The sequence below is a fragment of the Arvicola amphibius genome, chromosome 3 (genome assembly GCF_903992535.2).
Source record: "Arvicola amphibius chromosome 3, mArvAmp1.2, whole genome shotgun sequence".
Lineage (NCBI taxonomy): Eukaryota > Metazoa > Chordata > Mammalia > Rodentia > Cricetidae > Arvicola > Arvicola amphibius.
In genome coordinates, this window is record NC_052049.1 from 137,966,588 (window position 1) to 137,985,397 (window position 18,810).

At 41.9% G+C, this 18,810-nt stretch overlaps 1 protein-coding gene across 13 annotated transcripts in view; it reads left to right on the top strand.

The window, feature by feature from the left end:
* The first annotated feature begins 8,737 nt into the window (after positions 1-8,737).
* Ice2 (interactor of little elongation complex ELL subunit 2) overlaps positions 8,738-18,810 on the top strand; it is a 43,159-nt gene continuing 33,086 nt past the window's right edge. For 7 of the 13 annotated variants that reach the window (XR_005284642.1, XM_038322359.2, XM_038322366.1 and 4 more), the window contains exons 1-3: positions 8,748-8,873; positions 9,661-9,798; positions 10,973-11,077. Coding sequence is in view for 9 of the 13 variants with exons in the window: in XM_038322359.2 (XP_038178287.1) it covers positions 9,758-9,798; positions 10,973-11,077 (146 nt within the window). In the remaining 4 variants the exon portion in view is untranslated. Of the gene's footprint in view, positions 8,874-9,084; positions 9,137-9,660; positions 9,799-10,972; positions 11,078-15,398; positions 15,554-18,810 lie in introns of those variants that run through there. The other 6 variants (XM_038322363.2, XM_038322368.2, XM_038322367.2 and 3 more) reach the window with 4 other exon arrangements.

Sequence of the window (18,810 nt, forward strand, 5' to 3'; positions counted from 1 at the left end):
GAGAGAGAAGGGAGAAGGGAAAGACTGGAGAGAACTTGGGGAAGTGGGAGGGTGGAGATGGAGGAAGGGCGGATATAGGAGCAGGGAAGAAGATATCTACATTAAGGGAGCCATTTTAGGGTTGGCAAGAGACTTGGCTCTGGAGGGGCTCCCAGGTGTCCACGGGGATCTCCTCAGCTAGGTCCTTAGGCAGCAGAGTAGAGGGTGCCTGAACTGGCCTTGCCCCACTATCACACTGATGATTATCTCAAATATCACCAAATAGAATCTTTGTCCGGCAATAGATGGAGATAGAGACAGAGACCCTCATCAAAGCAAAGGACTGAGCACCCAAAGGTCCAGTTGAAGAGCAGAAGGAGGGAGAGGACGAGCAAGGAAGTCAGGACCGCAAGGGGTTAGTCCACCGGCTGAGGCAGAGTGCCTGTTCTAATGGGAGCTCACCAAATCCAGCTGGACTGGGACTGAACGAGCATGTGATCAAACCTCTATCTAATATCTTAAAGTCAAACCTTGCTCTAAGTCTCCTTCCACCCCAGCGGTTCTCCCATCCCTCTCCCCCTCCATAAGCAATCATCTTTCTTTCCTCCCCAACAGTCAATGCTGTTTTACACTGTTGTGGGCTTTTACACAGCTGAAACAGCTTCTGTCCTTATCCTCCAAGATCCAATGCAGGAAGGGGCAAGGTGGTCTGATAGAGGCCCCAGCACTCACCTGCTCCTCCACAAAGAAGGCATCAAAGCCACAGGTGTTCCTAGTCCACAGTGAGATAAGTAGCAAGGGGAGGATACTGGGAATCAACAGGAGGAAAGGGGACTCTTTTCATTATTATTATTATTATATATTTGAGCTCTACATTTTTCTTTGCTCTCCTCTCTCCTTCAACCCTCTCTTATTAACTAAATCTTACACCTTAGATTAACCCATTTCTATTAATCAGTGTATCACTACGAGGCTGTGGAATACTGGTGAGGCTCCAGTGTTTGTCTCCTTCAGCAGCTACATGGCATCTCCCTGACTCTGCCTACTCTCTCTCTCTCTCTCTCTCTCTCTCTCTCTCTCTCTCTCTCTCTCTCTCTCTCTCTATCATGTGTGTGTGTGTGTGTGTGTGTGTTCAGATTTCCTGCTTGGCTGTACTCTAAGCCATTGGCCAAAACCGTTTTATTCATCAACCAATAAGATTAACACATATACAGAAGGACATCCAACATCACAAAATACCTTGGCGTTGGCCACTCCGGAGCTGGGGTGGGGAGTATCCCCTCTGCAGGGGAAGAATGGAAGAGAGGACTCACCCAACATAGACCATGGTTCTCCTAGCTAGGCATCTCCTGGACTCCACAGGTTTACGTGTGGAAGAGTAAGAGACCTGAATTGGCTTAGTGATTTGACTCTGGACAAAGACTTCATTCAATAACCCTCCTAAGGCTGTAATCGGAGGCCATCTTGAAAAGGTATGTATTATCTAAATTTGGCCTACTTTGGGGGACAAAAATCCTCATGTATTCCCATCTCTGAAACCCACACAGACATTCCCCTGCACTGGGTCAGCAGCTAGGTCCTCACAAACCAATTTTGGAGTGACCGAGTGACTCTGTCACAAACCCCCTAGCCTGATTCTTGTGGGACTTTTCCTAGGGAGTCTATTTTTAACAGAGAAAAATCAAAGAGGGATTCCATCCAACCACAGCTTGGGGGACCCATGAGTTCATTGGTGGGACTTACAGGAGCAGGTGACAAAGGCAGCCGGATCATGAGGACGTCCTCCACAGCACCCGGGAACAGCTACTCCACAGAGCTGCTGCTTGTCTCAGCAATTGCTTAGGATGTATATAACCTCGGGAGAGGCGGGCCAAACTACTTCGCCCCACCCTCCCCACCCCCACGCACACCTGCGGAAGTTAATAGGTCCAATCTAGAGAGAGCCGTCTGCTGGTGGTCACAGATGCTCTGCTTCAAGACGACAATAATCATGCCAGTGTAGAAGAAGCAGATGCTCTCTGTAGGGACACTGTTGCCGTTGGTTGGGGGACACCAAAAGGAATGGATATCCAGGATCTCGTCTTTAAGACCAGCAGAGTCGTCAGTCTCGAGGTTTCACATCTATCTCAGTCCTGAAGGACTTTGCTACAGTTCTCACCACCCCAGCTCCCTTTCACCAACCTTTATGGCTACATAAAGGACAGGGATGGGAGTCTGTGGTCCCAATGCCCAAAGGAGTGGGCAAGCAGTTAGTGGCAACAGCAGGGGCCTGGCTGTCAGAGACCCTTCATAGCTGCCTGGGAAGGAATCCGGCCACACCCCATTCACTCCCTGGAGGGCACTACAGCTGAAATCACTGAAGAGACTGTTCAGTGTGTTGAAGCCTACCTGTAATCCCAACATTTAGAAGGCTGAGGCAGGAAGATTAAAGTGAGTCTAGCCAGTGGGCTACAGACTGAAACCTTGTCTGAAAAAAATAAATAAATAGAAAGTGTAATGAGCATGGAAACAGATTCCTCTGAATGAATAAATAAAGGGGAATCTGTAGCGTAGATAGAGCAGGAAATTTATAGAATAAGAATAAATGCAACTTGGTGTAATGTAAAAGCATTTCTTCTTGCATGTGGTATGGAAAATTACTAAGGTGAAATATTAAGAGAGCATTTGCCCGCTTGAAGGCTGTCACATCCATCTGGCCCTGCCAGATTGGGGGGGGGGGGCTGCACCCAGCAACCGTGGTAACGAAGTAATCTTGCCACACAAGAGGGACCCCCACCCTTCTGTGTCAGTCGATACTGATAACCCAGGACACCTGGTTATCAGAAGGATCAAACGAGGGGCAGTTTGAACTGGCATAAAAGAGAGGGCCGAAGCAGGATGGTCATCTCTCTTCTCACAATGGCTCTGGCATCAGGCCTCCATGGTAAGAGAGATCCTCCAAGCCTGCCTCCCAAAAAGCAGAAATATTAAACGCCTTGCCTAAACATTTAATGCTCTGTCTCCCAAGTACAGAGCTTCATCTCCCGAAAACAGACATTTAACGCCTTGCATCCCTAATGCAAAGCCTCATTTCCTGAGAGTGGACATTGAAGGTCTGTCTCCCAAGAACAGACAAGATACTCTGCCTTTCAGAACACTTTGCCATCCCGAGAGCAAAGCTTCTTCTTCGAGAGTAGAGAACTAAAGCCTTGTCTCCTGAGACTCGGTCACCGGAAAAGCCCAGTCCAAAAGCCCTACATTCTGAGATAGACTAGCATCAGGCCACAGACTACGCGGTCAAGGATTGATTCAGCATCAGATACCAGCCTGGAACAGGACATCGGAACCTTATCTCCCGAGCACAGACTACGGGGTCAAGAGTAGATCCTTGCTATCCAGCCCCCAGTGCAGTCAGGCCTCCAGCCTGAAGAAATTCAAAAATCCCCCTTTAAGCTGAATAATACCAGGTCATATGATGCTATTTAATGTGTGTATGAGATGTTAAGAGAAGAGCATAAACATGTTAATACATATGTTTACTGTGTGAAATGTTATGTTATGAGATATCTTATGGATAATTGATAAGATTAGGAAATGTTAATGGATAAGTTCAAGTTAAGAAGTGTTTTATAGATAAGTAATAGAGAAGTTGTATTAAGGTTAAGAAGTGTTTTATGGATAAAGTGATAAGTTAGATTAAGGTTATGAATTGGTTTATGTATTAGGTTTAGTAGGATTAATAATTGTGATATTGAATTGCCTGTGTGTTGCCAGTTATCAATCCCCCATGCCTATTAAGATTGTAAACCCCATTGATGCATTGGATATTGAAGTTGCTAGTAAAGAATCATTATAAAAACAATTCTCTTGCTTGGTCTGGTCACTCATCGCTCTCTGGGGAGAAGGGCACAGAGTCCTCATATATATTACTCGAAAAGAACCTGGAGCTATAGTCCCCCAGTTCATAACAGAAAGGAAAGAAGGAGGGAAGGGGTGAGGGAGGGAGAGAGTTAGGGAGGGAGAGAGAGAGAGAGAGTAGTGAACATGCACTGGTAAGTAGGATTTGACATCCTGCCACTAGCCACACCCACAGTAGCAACTATCTCTGTCCCCAACTGATCATATGCTTTTGAGAGGACTAGACAAGAGCACAGATAGATACGCATAATCTTGAAAAGTGCAGAGAAGAACACAGACAAACCATTGAGTGGACCTAGAAGACTGTGAAGTAGGAAGGAGAAAAATCAGTGAAAACTGAGTCTGAACGAGGACCAAACAGAAATGCTGAAAATGAGGAACGAGTCTTTAAAAAAAAAGTTCAATTGAGAATTAGGGAGGTGGCTCAGTGGCTAAGAGCACCCACTGGCTGCTCTTGCAGAGGACCTGAGTTCAGTTCTGAGCTCAAACCCATCTGCAACTCCAGGTGCAGGGGACCCAACACCCTCTTCTGGCATCTGAAGACACTCCATGTACATAGTATACATACATACTTTCATACACAATAAACACACAGTGTACATGCCACACATACATACAAAATAAAATAAAAATAAATATGGCTGGAGAGATGACTAGGCAGTTCAGAGCACTTGTTCCAGCACGTACATGGTGGTTCACAAACATCCATAACACCAGTTCCAGGGAATACAATCCCTCTTCTGATGCCCCATAGGCACTGCCCACACTGATGTACAGACAGGCATGCAGACAAAACATTTATACACATAAAATAAAACAAATAAACCTAAAACCAAGAGGTGGGATGGGTGGTTTCTGGCCTTTCACTGGGTTATGGATATTTGTCATTTTTTTAGGGGAATTGGTTACAAGTTGTTATTGTTAATGGTCAGGAAAAGTGCTAAATAAAAGTGATTAGATTTGGAAAAAAACCTAAAACAAAAGTTTAAAATGAATAGCTTTTAGAAAGTTCATTTGAAAGCCAAAGCTACAGAATACGTCAAGTGGGAGAGAGAATACAAGAATTTAAAGACAGAACTTTCAAAACACCAAATTCAGACAAAGCAGAAAGAAAAAAGGAGGACGTTCAAAATTTGGGGGACACGATTAAATAAACAAACATTGCTATCATTGTTATACTCAAGTCAAGAGAATAAAGTTTAAGGGTGTAGAGAACTCATTAAGTGAAATGCTAACAGAAAACTTTTCTAGCCTCAGAAAGATATAGACATCCATGTACAGAAGACTTCTAGACCCCAAAAAGACATGACCAGAAAGGATCCTCACCATAATAACAAGACTGTCTAAAGGATAGGACAGTACTAGGGTTATAGCTCAGTACTAGAGAGCCTGACTAGCAAACTTAAGCCCTGGGTTAACTCCCCAGGACAACAACAGCGATAATAAATCAATAAACAGCCAAGTACATAACAAAAAAGAACTATGAAATCTACAGGTGCTAGATCACATTTAATAGCAGCCCCATTAGATTAAGAGGAGATTTCTCAGCAAAAGCCCTGCAGGCAAAGAGGGTACAGAATGTCACATTTCCAGTCGTAAAAGAAAACAACTGCCAATCAAGATTACTATACTCAACAAAGCTATCCTTCAGAAGTGAAGGGGAAACAGATCTTCCAAGATAAGCGAAACCCAAGGAAACTCAGAACTACCAAACCAACCTTACAACAGCTGCTTCATGAGGGATTCAGAAGGGAAAGAAAGAAGATACACAACATAGAAGATACACAGAAGACATATCCCACATGGTGGATGCAATAAACCATCACATCACAATGGTGAGAAAGATGGGAACAAAAGGTACTCAAAAGCCAGGCCGGTGGTGGCGCACGCCTTTAATCCCAGCACTCGGGAGGTAGAGGCAGGCGGATCTCTGTGAGTTCGAGACCAGCCTGGTCTACAAGAGCTAGCTCCAGGACAGGCTCTAAAGCTGCAGAGAAACCCTGTCTCGACAAACCAAAAAAAAAAAGTACTCAAAACAGCTAGAGGGAAAATCCACAAGATGGCGTCCATAACCCTGTATCTTTCAATGAAAACTATGAACGTAAGTAAACTAAATTCTCTAGTTAAAGCATATAGGCTATTGGAGTATGGTAATGTATGCCTATGCCTATAACCCTAGTGCTTGAGAGCCTGAGGCAAGAGGATTGTGAGTTCAGGGCTATCCCGGCTACATAGTGAGTTTGATGGTACTATGAGCCTTGACTCCACAGTGAGACCCTGTCTCAAAATAATAAACAGAAAAAAAAAAAAACCAAAAAAGAAAACAACAAAAGAAACAAAACCCACCAACATCTGCTGCCTATGAGAAACTAACTCCCAACCCCAGTAAAGACAATCAACCAAAAGGAAAGGACAGAAGAATGTTTCCAGCAAATAGAAGAGAGGAAGATTCAGATGGGGTAAAATTGAAAGGGAGAGCTCGCATAGCAGCTGTCATCATAAAAGTACAAAGGAAGATGCAAAGTATTTTTATAACTATGTTAACAAATAGGAAAAGTGACACATCTCTGGAAAATAAATAATGTGATCAATAATGATGTTGGGTACAAAGAAGGATAATGGAGTGAAGTGGCAGGTATCAGCAGTAGAGGCCTACAATCCTGGTACTTGGGTAGCTGAGGCAGGAGAAACAAAAGCTCCATCCAGCCTGAACCACATGAATAGATCCTGTACACACAAAGACACACACACATACACATGCATGTATATAAAACTTATATATGTATATAATATATATACACATAATATGTGTATATGTGTATATATAATTTTTACCCAGAAGTCTAGGAATTCCAGGCCCAGCTACTGGCTAAGTAGGATCTTGGTTTTCAAATGGCTACTTTCTTGCTATGTTGTCACAAGGTGGAGATGGATATCATGTCTCTCTCCTCTTTCTTACAAGCTATGCAGAATTACCCACCTATGCCTAATTACTCCCCAAAGTCCTCCCTGCAAGTAACACATCATCACACTGCAGGCTAAGACTTCAACATATGAATGGGTAGTGCCGTAAACATCCAGGGTCTAACAGATGGCAGAGGTCATGAGAGCGGAGTTTTAGTTTTTAGTTCACTGGTCATCTGATGTTGAAAGTGAGCTGACTGCCTGGGCCTGTGCAAACAAGAGGGTTATAGGAGACAATATCCCAAGTGATTTCTGATGCTAACACTGTCATTCCATATACCCTCTTGCCCTTACTAGCATTCAGATACACCAGGCCAGAGCACAACAGCAACACAAATCTGGCTTCTTAACAACCGTGCATGTTAGACTACCTCCATCATTGTGACAAAACGCCAGGCACAAAAATGTTCAAGGGGCAAAGACTTCAAATTTGAGGTTTTAGTTCAAGATCAGTTTGATCTGTTGCTCTTTGGTCTGGGAGGCAAAAGATTAAGTATGGAGAAAGCAAAACTGTTCTAGCCCATGGCCGTAAATACAAGTCTTTACTCAAAGACACTTGCAGTCCCTCACGCCAGCAATTCTCCTCCTCTGAACTCACACAGTGTCCTCTTTGCACGTTTGCGTTCAGTTCCTGCCACTGTGACACCATAGAGGGAAGGTCTATATTTACTTCCTGCTTTCAGCCTGTGGTCGTTTGACTTGTGTCTGGGCTCATGGTGAAACAGAAGAGTGCCAGAAAGCGCATGCAGTTGGCAGTTAGGCACCTCCTGGTAGCCAAGAATCAAAAAGAGGGGAAGAAGGAGCAAAAACCCAATATTTCCACTACTGACTTCCTAAGGTCAAAAGTTCTAGAAAACTCAGTATTCAAACTTGGTCCCCTATGTACTCAGCACCAAACATTTAAGTATATGTGTTGGATGGCCTGAATTCAAGTAGAACTCACCTCTTAAAGAACCCACCATATCCTGGTTATCCCACAGGCTTGGTGACCAAGCCCTTAGTATATAACCTTCAGGGGATGTTTATAATCCAACCCCATAACACCTTGTCTTAGAAGATTTATTTTTATTTAGGTGCCTCTGTGTGTAACTACCAGCAGAGGCCAGCAGGGGGTGCCAAATAACCTGGAGCTGGATTACAAATGGTTGTGAGCCTCCTGATGTGGGTGCTGGGAACTGAACTTGAGTCCTCCGGAAGAGTAGCCTCTCCAGCCCTAGGAACACTTTTCTTAAGTAGTTCTTCGCTTTCTTTTTTGTTTCATTTAATCAAGATGACTTTAGACTCCCCAAGATCAAAAGTTCCTGGAAAAGACAGTATTTAGCTTGGTCCTTTGTGAACTCAATATCAAACACAAAGTATATATGCTCAAAACATCTTTTCCTTATGAATTGCAGCTGGACACTGGCATCTAGCTAAAATGGGACTGTGATTGGAATGGAGGATTTCGGGCCTAATGAGGGCCTACTATGTGTGTGCTAAACATAACTTCATTCTTTGTTTTATTTAGAACTTTCCAGAACCCCATGTATGTATTAAAAATTGATGAAAAGGACTATGTAGCTTGGTAGAGTGCTTGCCCAGCATTCCGAAGGGCTAGGTTCCCTTCCCAACACCATATATAAAGCCGGTGGTGATGTATGTCCCTAATACCCACACTCAGGACGCGGAGGCAAGGGGACGAGAAGTTCAAGGTCATCCTTGGCTGTGTAACCTAGATGTTTAAGGCCTACTTGAGACCCTATCTTTGAAACAAACATCCACATAAAAATTAATTAAGAGTCAGGATCAGAATTAGGGAAGCCTGCGGTCACAGCAGGGTGTATGGTGGTCTCACACGCTCCCTGTGGCCAATTCTCTCAGAGGATTCGCACACAAGCCCCTCCCGCGGCGTTCTCGTGACGTCATCACGCGCGGCCGGGCGGGCGCCCTCGGGGCTTTAAATGAGGCCTTCCTAGGCGCGCAGCAGTGAGTTCGGCAAAGCGTGTGTAGAGGGGTCGGCTTTTCCCCGGGCCAGAGCTGCTTGGGACCCTGAGGTGGGCGGAAAGGTTGCTGCGCGCGGACTCGGGCTCGCCGGGGACGCGAGGGGCGGGAGAGGGAACATGGCGGCCCGGGTCTGAGGCAGCGCCTCACCGGGCTTTCCTCACAGGCCTTTGTCGGTAGCTTTCCTCACGTGCTCTCCTCGGCGGCTTTCCTCACTCGTCTCCTTACCGTTTCTGATACTTTCTCTTCTTTGCCTTCCCTCAGTGTTCCCCCGGCGCTCACCGTCCCCTCCTCGCGCCGTAAGCCCCACTCTGAGGTAGGTAGGCTGAGAAGGGCGCCCATGAGACCCCACAGGTGACCAGAGGCCAATGCCTGCATTTGACTCTTAACTATCCCACGCCCGCACGGGGCGGCCGAACAAGCACCCGGTGTGGAGAAATCACACTTCAGCTTGAGTCGTGTGCCTGATGAACCCTCCGAGGGTTCCTGGGAATTGTTCTCCGGAATTGCCAGCCCCTGAGTCTCAGAAATGCGAAGCTCTCTTTGAAAGAGCCAGGGAGCCTTTTCTGTGCCTTGTGTGACAGGATGTGCCCCCATGACAGTCTGCGACTGGAGGGAATGGATGCTGCCATAGTGTCAACGATGCGAGAACACCCTTCTGCTTTGGGTTCTCAGAACTCAACTGATGTCCTAGCGTCTATTAAAGGGAAGGGACTCCTTCTGTGTCATCTTTGCCGCTTGTTTCGCTTTCGTCAGTTGAGCGTAGATGTTAAACCAAGGGTCTTTCTCGCCCCAGTCCAGAATCTAGGTTTGATCTTGCCCCTTTTTGTTTTTCTTCAGTTGAATGTAGATTCTAGGAAGGATCCCATGCTCACTACCTTGGAGCCTTCACTGCCAGGCTGGACTCTTGTGGGCTAGAGTGGAGAGAGCTAGGAAGATGAGCTCTAGCGTAACCATGGGTGAACCAAGGCTGAACTGGTGAGTCGGACCTCTTCCTCATCCACTCTGGAGGAGAGAGACAGGGACGGTGGGTATCACAGGAAGGGAAGGGAAGGTCTCTGGCTTGAGAGGGTTTTAAAAAAATTTTTTTTCAGGGCCTCAGATTTTACCCAAACTTTTGAGTTGTAGCTGACTAATTTCAGCTCTTCCAGTGACAGCTCAGCACGCAGGGTTAGTTGTCCTTTCATCTGAATTGTTGTTCTCTTGGGGAGGAGAGGTGCTGAAATTGTTCTCAACATTTTCAGTTTTTTAATTCCTTCGCTCAAGCATCGACCATAACAGATCAGTCTCAATTATAATGGTCACTTTAGTTTACCTGGAGCTCACTATGGAGACCAAACTGGCCTTCGACTCAGAGAGATCCACCTGCCTCTGCATCCTGAGGGCTGGATTAAAGGTGCAGTTCACCATGGCCAGCCTGTGTCGAATCATCTACAACACGTCCTAGTACTGCAACGTGTATTCACGTGTGATGCAGGCACTCCTGCACCCCTCTGGCACTATGAAAGCAAAAACGATTTTGCAGTGTTAAAGACCTGGGAGCACTTTCTTCTCACAGAGTCCTCCCTAGATCAGTTAACCTCAGTATTTTCAATTTCTTTCTTTTATTTAACCGGCATTGACTATATTAATTTCAAACTAATTTTGATGTTATAAAACTCATCACTTTAGAGGTGGTTTTAGTAAATATCCATCATTTACCCCATTTAACCAAATCAAGTAAAGTCAGCAATAAATAAGATAGCCAGTGTTTTCACCTGGGACAATAGTACATGAGACAAAAACAAGTTGGGCCACATTTATTTTGTTCAAATACGTTAACATTACAGTTCATGGCCAGAGATGGGGCTTGTCCTGGACAGAACCTTGATTATACCTCATTCTGTTCCACCTCTAATGCTCAGGTTTCGGAAATGTAATAGTTTACTGCAGGAAAAAAGCTTGAGAATTTTATACTGCCCCATGCTTAAAGCTACCCAAGAAATAAAACATCTAAACACGTAGGATCTCACACATGAAATTAAACTGACTAGGGGGATTGTCTGGGAACAGCTGAGGGTAGAGGTCATGAATCACAGCTGTAGCATTATGCTTCTTTGTCTAACGTGAGATTTTGAATTGTCTAGTGCAAGTAAATTACTTTATTTCACAGGGATGTTACACCCAAAAATGGCCTTAAAGCATTTTTCTCTCCAGAAAATTATAAAGATCATTCCATGGCTCCAAGTTTAAAAGAACTCTATATTTTGTCTAACAGGTAATGTTCATTTGATTATTTATTTTCACATTTCATTGCTGTTTCTCTGAGAGATGAAGTTTTATGACTATTTTAGTAAATATTTAAATTATAAAAATGTGAAAAATAGAAAGATACTGATAACATTTTGATATTTACCTTTCTCCATACACACAAAATGAGATCATAGCTGTAATTATCTCAGAACACCATAAAACTTTATAATTTAGTTTTATCATTAAAACTCAGTGTTCTGTATTTATTTCCATGCATACATATAGTATTTCTTTTTAATCTTAATTAATAGTTTCATATTCTTTATATGTGTACTTTTAATTCCTATAGCAAATCCTCTGTGGTTTTTTCTTTAATTTTGCAATTATTTCTGTATGGTAAAGTCATACAAATTTAGTCAGACTGTGTGTATATTTTCAATTTTAATAGATGGTACCAAATACCAATTCATCAAAAGAATTTTTGTCTTCTGTGGTATAAAAATGACTAGTCAGCAATAATGTTCCATTATTCCTGCTTACATGCCTGTAGCAGTTCCTTTTCCTCTTTTAATTGACTGTATCTGTTGCGTTGTGGGTTACTCTGGAGACCAGAGATGTGGGACTAGGAAGCCCCTCCAAAGGAGTTTTACTCTGCTGCAGCCCTGTTAGCTTTCACATGGAAGAACTGCATCTGCCCGTTTGTTCTGCCTTCTCAGTCTTTTTTCAGTCAGTTATCCTACTTGCTCTTCTAGCTTCATTTTCTCTTGCTTCCAGTCGTTTTGGTCAACATTTGAAAATACCAAAATTTCTTTTTTAAATAATCTCCACGCTCCTTTCTGTCACCTCTGCTTCCATTTAACTTACACTGCTTTAGAGGTGTGTATGCTGGCGTGAAGTGAGGGATGAGCAATTTGTAAGGCGTATAGAAGGCATTAACACAACAGTGGCGGTCCTTCCACAGCAAGAATTAAGATTAGGTATAGGTAGGTAAGACTTCTCAATGAAAAGGCAAATCAATGGGTGAGTTAAAAAACGGGAAAAAGTTGCTTTCTGAAGCTTTTCCTCTTGCATTATCAGTGAGCTTTTGACTGTGGAGCTCTTCTGCTCAGCTTTCTTTCCAGTCTCCTGTTTTTTTTTTTTTTTTTTTGGTTTTTCGAGACAGGGTTTCCCTGTAGTTTCTAGAGCCTGTCCTGGAGCTAGCTCTTGTAGACCAGGCTGGCCTCGAACTCAGAGATCCGCCTGCCTCTGCCTCCCGAGTGCTGGGATTAAAGGCGTGCGCCACCACCGCCCGGCCCAGTCTCCTGGTTTTTATAGTGGTTCTCAGATCCTTTCACCATCTTCACCATCATGTTTCTCACCGTGCCTGACCATAGACATACTTTCAAGCTTTAAGAAGTACTGATTTTGTACTCTCAGCCTAGTCTGTTGAATCCAGACCACTGAGAATCAAGGATGCTTCTAGGGACTTGACTTAGTTTATAATGTCTGTCTGTGTCTTGTACTACACACATCAAAATACTTCCAGATAATAGGAGTTATGGTAGTATGCATTATTGTACTTGTATCTAGATGATAAATTTTTAGTTAAAGCATATGTGTGCTTTTATTTTGGTAGATATTGCCAGATTGCTATGTAAAGCATTAAAATAAGTCTTTGTTAATGTCTTTGGTAGTGTAAGCTTTAGAAAATTAAGATTCATAGATGTATACATCTATGGAATTTTCTAAAAACTTACTGTTATTCATTCCTGGAGATAACTAATTTCATAAAACTTCCCAATCATTTAATACCTTTGATTATTTAAATCAAATAATGTTTATCAACATCCTTTACCTTTTATCTGAAACGTTCTTAAGGTCAAAGGAGAAATAGTCTGGGGTTGGTCTGGTGATATGTTCAAACTATGGCCCCCGGAGAGTTGCCAAGGGCTGAACTAACCTGACATCCCAGGTTATTGCCTGCAAAATTTCAGGGGAAGCCGCTAGCGCCAGGGAAGTGCTGAGTCAGCAGTGTCCAGAAACGATACACCAGAACATTTGCAAGTGACTCCACAAAAAGTGCCTAAGGAGTCAGCAGAAATGCTTAGTGGTGGCCCAGCAAAAAAATGCCAAGTAAATGATCCAGCTAAAGCCCAAGTAATTCAGTGTACTGGCGAATTAAATGTCTGTTTGATACAGATTAGAGTAATTTTGGAAGAGGAAACCTCAATTGAGAAAATACCCCCACCAGATTGGCCTATGGACAGGCATAATTTTCTTGATTGATGATCGATGTGGGAGAGCCCAGCTCAACTGTGGGCTGTGTTACCCCTGGGACTGTGTTCCTAGGTGCTATAAGAAGGTAGAATAAACAAGTCATAAGGAGCAAGCCAGTAAACAGCAGTCCTCCATGGTCCCTGCATCAGCTTTTGCCTCCAGGTTCCTGCCCTTTCTGAGTTCCTGCTTTGATTGAGTTCCTGCCTCAGTGATGAACTGTGATATGAAACTGTAAGATGAAATAAACCCTTTCCTCCTCAAGTTGCCTTTGGTCATGGTGTTTATCACAGCTATAGAAACCCTACATAGGCCGGGCGGCGGTGGCGCACGCCTTTAATCCCAGCACTCGGGAGGCAGAGGCAGGCGGATCTCTGTGAGTTCGAGACCAGCCTGGTCTACAAGAGCTAGTTCCAGGACAGGCTCCAAAGCTACAGAGAAACCCTGTCTCGAAAAACCAAAAAAAAGAAAAAAAAAAAGAAACCCTACATAAGACAGCTCAGCAAAATGCTGAATGGTGGCTCAGTAAAACCCCAAGGGTGATGTGACAAAAGCGTTCTGTGACAACTCAGAAATTCCAGCTGGTGAGTCTGGAAGAAATTGCCCAAAGGTAGCTTAACAAAGCTTCCAAAAGATTGCTCAGCAAAATTGTTCAGTAATAATTGAGCAAGACGGAGATTCAACAAATATCTCCAACAATGACTCCACAAAAATACATAATAATTTAGTAAGCCGCCACTTAGTTACTTAAACAGAACACTAAGTCATGAACCAGCAATAATACAAATGGTAACTCAGCCTGACATCTAACAATGACTCTGCCACCTGGCACAACCCTGAGATGACTCCACCATATCCAGCAATGAGTACAGCATCCAGTCATGACTAAGTATAAAGTACTCTTAGTAAAGTGGAAACAATTATGTATACAGCCATTAGCTTTATTTTTCTGAAGAAAAAAATTCCCACAGCCCAGAATCTGTAACAAAAATCTTGAAAAAGGATTGACACTAGTCTCCTTAATGAGAGTTATTTAAACCTGTGAGCAGCACAAGGATCTCTGAAAAATCTGAGATTCAATTAGCTGACTGAGTCGCAGGAAGATCTATCTCTACACACAAGTGCTCAGGTTAGAACAAATGGACGGGGTGATGCCTGAGAACAGCTGAAGCAGTGTCCCACAATCTGGGCAAATACCCACACAATCACATTAATGGGTGGTTGATTTTAAAACAAATGAGTATCTCACCCATCAGCACCTGCTTTGGAGCCACAGACAGCAGCGTCACTCTGGGTCTTTACTAAGTCACTCCTGTCACACTGTAGGAAAAGTTAACTACTCATTCTAACAGCTAAGTCATGATGATGTAGATGACACCTCAATGTAGCGGTCATCAGGTTCCCAAGTTAGAGGAACAGGAATGAAAGAAAGAGAACTAGAGGGTACCTTGTTCAAGTCCTCACTCTCTGTAGTTGAGCAAGGCTAAGTCTGGACAAGCCTTTGAAAGAGTAGAAACTTATTAAGAAATCAAAGCACTTAGGGAAGAATACTTTGTTGTAGAGAAAAAAATTATACAGCAGAATTAGAACTTGGGCAGGGACTACCATTTTACACAATTCTTGGATTCTGTGAGTTCACTTGTCTGTTTGCCTGTCTTTAACCCTATTCTGTGTCACTACACCTTGTTTGGATGCCTTGCAAAGCACTGTTAACATTGTACTTCTATTAAAGTAGCATAGTATTTTATTTTTTTCATTTTTCATCTATTTGTATAATATCTCAATTTATATACATTATGCTATTAGGAAAAGCTACAAAATCTCTGGACCCATACATGTAAATTGACATGTTTCCTAAGGTTCTCTCTCTCTCCAAGGCTCTTGAGGATTTTTTTAATGTATGTGGGCATTTTGCCATGTCTGTGTACATGTGTGTACAATGCCAATAGATGCCAAAAGAAAATATCAAATCCCCTGGAACTGGAGTTACAGACAGCTGTGAGCTACTATGTGGCTGTTAGAAATGAACCTGGGTCTTCTACAATAGCAGCCAGTGCTCTTAACCAGTGAGCCATCTGTCTGGTCCCTTTTAGGTTTCATGAGGGCAGACCGGGCAGTGGCAGAGCCTCCAGGGAACACAGGCCTCTGTGTTGCACGCACTCTTCCAGGATCGTGCTTTCATTCCAAATGTTGGAAGCTTCTCCCTTCAGGAATGGACTCAAGTAGCTGCAAGGAGTACCCGTTTCTTGTAAGGAGAGAGGTTTTGAAAAACTCTATGATCTCCCTCTTTCCTAGCACCTTTCCTAAACCCTTTAGTTTTGATTTGGGGGCTACTCCCCCCCTTTGTTAATGTTTTAGTTTCACATACAAAAAAAAATGGGTTCCATCATTGGCATCTTCATTCATATATTCTATTATACTGTGTTCTCATTTATTCCCTCTCCCATGCTTTCCCTACTCCCTAGGCTGTTTCCCTTTCTCCTCCAATATAATAACCCTTTGCTTTCTTACTGCATGCAACCTGTTACTTTCTGGATTTCCCACTTACCTTACAAATCTCTTCCTCCTCTTACGATCCGCTTCCGAATTAAGTTCAACACAAATATATAAAGTTTTAAACGTAAGCTCATCATTTGTTTTTCTTAGTCTGACTTATTTGACTTAACAGAATAATTTCTAGTTACATTTATGTTCTTATAGATATTCTGGTTTCTTTCTTTTTTTTTTACAGCTGTATAAAATTCCATTGAAATTTTTGTCTTAGCCTTCATTTCAGATAAAAATTTCTAACTTTATTTTTTTTTCTTTTTGAGACAAGATCTCGTTATGTAACTCTGGCTAGCCAGAGCTCACTGATCCATCTAATCTCATCTTTCTGCATCCATGAGTTCTAGGACTGCAGGCGTGGCCACCATGCCTGGCCTTAATATTAGTCTTCATTCTACCGTGCTTCTTACTTTAATGATTCTTTGTAAGGATAGTTTTGTTAGGCATTTCTTAGGCATGAGTTATATAAAGGAGAGGAATTTTTCTGCTAGTTATCCTTATTTTTTTTTTTTAATTTTTATTTTTTGGTTTTTCGAGACAGGGTTTCTCTGCAGCTTTAGAGCCTGTCCTGGAGCTAGCTCTTGTAGACCAGGCTGATCTCGAACTCACAGAGATCCGTCTGCCTCTGCCACCCGAGTGCTGGGATTAAAGGCTTGTGCCACCACCGCCCAGCTCCTTTTTTTTTTTTTTTTTTTTTTTAAAAAAAAAAACTTATAAAATATTTTTCTTAGAATATGCTTTCCTGTCTTTAGATTATTTTAATACAGCACAGTTTATTAGTGTAATTTGCATTTTAACGTAAAAGATAAGCACAAAGCATTGATACGTGTTTCTAAACTTTTTGTTATAAGGTACTGATTTTGGGCTTCGGTTATTTAGAACTTTGCTTATTTATAATATGGTAATTTTGTGTTATCTAGCATGTTGGAAAAATACCTTTAATTGGGTTGATTTCAAGACTGTGACATTTTTAATTGCCTCATCGCATCACCAGAAGGCGTTTTACTCTTAATTTCAGTGTAAAAAGCATTAACTAGACTGTTGTACTCCATACATGTTTGTAATATGAAAGGACCAGAATAGTGTGACGTTAGAAGTCAGTGTGAATGAAACAAAGTCAAAATGGCACTTTTTCTTTCAAGAGATATTCATGTAGAAATAAACACTTGCCTTTATTTAAAATTAAGCATTTAGTTATAGATCTTTATAATTGATTTTTAAGCCAACAAGTTACTGAATAGTTCTGAATAAGATGAGGAGAAATAGTTGCTGTAACCTGATTACTATAAGAGAAAGCTAAACTCTAAGATTCAAGTAGACTTTGAGGTGGAGCCCGGAAATATCATTTCTAAATGTGGTTTTTAAAGAAACTGCCAAACTAGTCGACTTAGAGTCTAGCAAACTAACAGTTTGGAACATTCCTTTATTTCATAGAAACTTGAGGTAGAAAGGAAAATGGTAGTTGACAAAATGAAGGAGGAAGCTTCACACTATCAACTGAAATAAAATGCAGTGGTGTAATGTATGTAGGTAGGCTGTTGGGTACTGTGGCTGCACCTGATGAAGATTTGACAGCACTGCACTTAAATGATCTTGATGTGCTGCCATTCCATTCTTCGCTGCATGTAGCCAATTTAAACTGCTAGAATGTCTTGACATTCCTACTCGGGCATATCTGAGTCAGCATCTTGTTGCTGCAGCAGCTTAATTAAATTTGCCAGTTTGTGCCAGGAGGACAGACATGTTCTCATATTCAGAGAGACAGCTGTGAAGCAGTATTGTTAAGAGTTGCGGACACAATACTGTTAGGTTTGAATAGCTCTCAAGACATATTCTAGTGAGAAATCAATTTGCTGTAATACATTTCTACCAAGATCAGCAGTTAATATTCATTTTGTTAACCTAAAATGAGCTTATTTTTATACAGCTATCGGAGAAACTTAGAGCTAAGTATTTGTTCTCTTGCCTGTATTTCTGGAGTCAACCTAAGCATTCCAATTTTAATTTCCAAAATTCTTTCCCAGTAACTAATTAGCTATTTGTTGAGTTTTCCATTCATAGTTTATTTCTGAGTATTTTTAAATGATTTTGCTTTATTTGAGGGAGGAAGGTTCTTATCCTTTTCTAAAATACTATTTTCAGACTTTGGAATTTATAACATATTTATTTTAGTTTTATAAATTAATAGTTCCTAACCGTATCAATAAGGCCCAAACCTTTGTACTTTTTTATAGCAACTATTTGTAAGAACTAATGTACTTCCTTCATTAGCCCAAACTGAGATTGATAGCTAGTAGCTAGTTACCAGAAACATAACTTTTAAAAATAGCTTGTTGTTCTAAATATGTAATGTGAGATAAAAGGAGAGCAATACCTACCCTGCATTGTGTAGTGCATATGCATAGACATTCCTACAACGGAAGATGCGATGTTTGGGAAGAGTGTCCATTTATAGTGGGTGTGACATGTGTACAGCCTATAAGAAGCCTCTGATTCAGTTCTCAGAACCAAATCCTAAAATGAACAAGACTGTATTTAAGAGAAGCAGAAAAAAAAAATAAACTAAGCCATAATCATAGAAAAAAAATGTGGTATCAAAGTAATAGCAAATCAGAATTGTTTTTAATGTTAGAAAAAAATGACCTTTAGAAGTTGTGTGAAACAGTGTCATATATTCTAAGTATCCAGTATTCCTCCAGATTATGGCCAGCCTTTCACCCTGGTGATGAGTTAGATGTTCCCACTGACTTAAATAAATGAATACCATAAGAAAAGCAACACTGTCATGATTGCAGCCATTGTCCCCTTCCTTCTCTCTCCTTCTTAATCCGTGGTCTCCAGACCATTCTTCTCAGCCAGCTATTTGGTAAATTTAGTTTGGAAACCTAATATCATTATGATAATGCATATAAATATACATATGCATATGCATATATATATATTTTTTTCTTTCATATG